Source organism: Ctenopharyngodon idella, chromosome 10, assembly GCF_019924925.1.
Source record: "Ctenopharyngodon idella isolate HZGC_01 chromosome 10, HZGC01, whole genome shotgun sequence".
NCBI classification, from domain to species: domain Eukaryota; kingdom Metazoa; phylum Chordata; class Actinopteri; order Cypriniformes; family Xenocyprididae; genus Ctenopharyngodon; species Ctenopharyngodon idella.
This window is the reverse complement of record NC_067229.1, coordinates 41,428,119-41,431,258: the sequence shown is the minus strand read 5'-3', so window position 1 is coordinate 41,431,258 and position 3,140 is coordinate 41,428,119. Positions and strand designations below refer to the sequence as shown.

General features: G+C 35.5%; 1 protein-coding gene across 1 annotated transcript; it reads left to right on the top strand.

The window, feature by feature from the left end:
* Window positions 1–1,498: 1,498 nt before the first annotated feature.
* Window positions 1,499–2,506, top strand: LOC127521829 (olfactory receptor 1496-like). Its single transcript, XM_051911276.1, has one exon. It carries the CDS (start codon window positions 1,499–1,501, stop codon window positions 2,504–2,506), a length of 1,008 nt encoding a protein of 335 aa, XP_051767236.1.
* The last annotated feature ends 634 nt before the right edge of the window (window positions 2,507–3,140 follow it).

Sequence of the window (3,140 nt, the reverse complement as noted above, 5' to 3'; positions counted from 1 at the left end):
AACTTCATTGGCCTGTTGTAGTTCACTCGAAGCTGATAGGGCTCTCTAGCGATATCCCAATTCGTCGGTCACTACTGACGTCTCCGTTCCCTCCTTCAGGGAACGAGGGTTACATACGTAACCAAGACGTTTCCCTGACAGTCCAAAGACATACAGGTTACGTGGATTGGATATGCCAAACTGACCGTAGGAGTGTGTGATTGTGTGACCATCAGGAAGGGCATCCGGCATAGGTAAAACCTGCGCCAAATCCAATGTGTGTGTGCGGATAATTCCGATAAAACGGAATCTGCAAATGAGTGGGAATAACACTAGGAAAATATAATATATAACAACTAATCGTCTGTTTGCTGTGCTACAAGACAGTCCACAACTAACGTCAATTCACAACAGTTATAAGCTAGTTTCTATCATAGAACACATTTGGAAAATATGGTTGTATCATTATTCGGAAATGTTATGAATACACAGTATTTTTATTTATTATCTGTATTTACTTATATCTGTTGTTGAGGTCCACAGACTTCACTGAGCATAAACGAGCACATGCACATCAAACAGACTGCGTGACAGATTAATGCAGCACAACCATTTTGATTAAAATATTCTTTTTGATGAAGTATTTGTTGTTGATGTCACAGTACGCTATGTAGCTTAATCTAATGTAGAGTGAGACGCAGGAAGAATGGGATACTAGAGACTTTAAAAACACAGAGAATCAACAAAGCAACTACACATTACTTAAGCATTGACAATGATGAACAGAACTGGGAAAACTATGAGGGCTTACATATACAGTGAATAATAATTAACAAAACAAGGAACAGGTGTGAAACTAATTAGAAACCATAGTAACAAACAAAGACAAGAACTCAGGCAGCCAGAACAGTGAAAACGAACCAAAACAGAACATGACATGACCTTGCATTTAGTTTTAAAATCAGTTGTAGTTAATTGAAATCTTATATGAAACGCAGTTAGGCCTATATTATAATGAAAACAGTAACTGAAATGCGACATAATGAGACGTTCTGTTATGAGAAGTTCGTTTGTGGGGGCTTTAATTGGGGCATTATTTGGATGCAAAAAAAAAAAAAAAAAAGGTGCTTTTTGGACAGTTGCTTTACTCCTGGCCCTTGTTGCTTGAGTCTATAGGGAGAAGCGTTGCTCCATCAACTAAAGTCCCAAGATCAAAACAATGATCTATTATAAATGTGTCCGATAGCTGGTAGAATAATGAGATTCTGGCAGCTTAGTAGAAGGTTGAGTATAAACCATATGTGTCTTCCCTTTTCTCTCTAATCCTTTTACTACAATGAGCAATTACTTTATTAATATTAGTTCAATATCAGTGTTATATCAAAGAACATCTAAACCTTTTTGCCTATAAATGCACTGTGACTGTAAATGAAATCAGTATTTGAATATTCTGTGTTATTGAGTGTATTTCTATAACAGTTCTTCATCACAGGTCACAAAAAGCCAGACAACAGCTATCATGAGCTCCACGCAGTCAAACTCCTCTGCAAATGTGACCTTTGTTCGTCCTGCAACATTTTTCATCAATTATAATATTCCACATGCAAAATACTACTATGTGTTCTTGTCTTTGGTGTATGTTGTGACTGTTTTAGGGAATTCATTTATCATGTATATCATTTATTTGGCCCGCAGACTTCACACTGCCAAATACATGGCTGTTTTCCATTTGGCCCTTTCTGATCTGTTGGTAAGCTCAGCTTTGATTCCAAAAGTCATAGACACATTTTTATTTGATCACCATGAGATTTCATATGAAGGGTGCTTGGAAAATTCGTTTTTTGTATATCATTTCATGACCGTGGAGTCTTTTACACTAATTGTCTTGGCTTATGACAGACTGGTTGCAATTTGTTTTCCTCTACATTATCATGCCATTGTAACAAGAAAAACAATGTTTCTGATCATATGCGTGATGTGGATTTTTTCTGTGACACAGTTTTCTATACTTACAGCTTTGGTGAATAGACTCTCTTTTTGTATATCGAATGTGATTGATAGTTATTTTTGTGATCATGGCATTTTATATAAACTAGCTTGTAATGATAATTCTATAAATATTATGATGGTAAAAATTAATTTTGGTCTCCTGATTTGCACACCACTGATGCTGATCTTCATCTCATATTTCTGCATCGCTCTGGCTTTGCTTAAGATTGCTCATGGTGCTGAACGGATCAAAGCCATGAAAACCTGCACCTCACATCTCATGTTGGTGGCAATCAGTTATATCCCAATTTTATGCAATCATATTGCATCCTTTACAACACCTATCCATCCGAACACCCGGTTCATTAACAATTCCCTGGCACAGACAATACCACCTATGCTGAATCCCATCATATACACTCTAAAGTCAGACGAGGTCATGCAATCAATAAAAGATCTGTATAAACGAAACAAGGTGAACACTGCAAAAAGAATGAAATGTAGTAGGAGAAATTCAAAACAAAAATTACAGGTTTGAACCCAATCAGCTGTGATCATTCAACAAATATCTAATTTAACAGAGTTGATTGATTTTGTATGTTTGATGTTGTAACAGAAACTGTGTTGTAAACAGGCCAAATATGTTTAAAACCTCAGGGTTGAAACCTAGCAGAGCTGCTTTGTGATTGCTTCCTTTATTTGAAAACAACATATAAAAAATTTCAGATTTAGAATTTATTCTGCATCATGTTTGTTATTCTGATGAACAAACATATTCACACTCCAGAATATATTGATGTCTTAAATGAATCATTAGATGGCATTTGTTTGAGCTCTGGTGACTGTGACCCACAGACAGTTTCAGAATTAAATACCAAGAGATTGAGTTTTTTTTTTTTTTTTTTTTTAGAGTGATCCTAGAAGTTGTAATGGAAGCATGTGTTTTAGAGAACTAAATCATCATATTAGACCTTTTTTTTTTAAACAAAAAAACAAACCAACAAGAAACACTATACATAAACCCAGAATACAGTATACTTGGTACAGTATTATGCCATATAATAGTGTGAATCTATAAACCCACACAGTAAACAACGCAATAACATACCAGATGGCAATTCACTATTTTATAATTGATAATGAAAGGTCTTGATTGCTCTTGTCTGTGCGCT

What these genes read in the sequence shown, in the direction of transcription:
- LOC127521829 (XM_051911276.1), top strand. Translation starts at nt 1,499, where the DNA reads ATGAGCTCCACGCAGTCAAACTCCTCTGCAAATGTGACCTTTGTTCGT.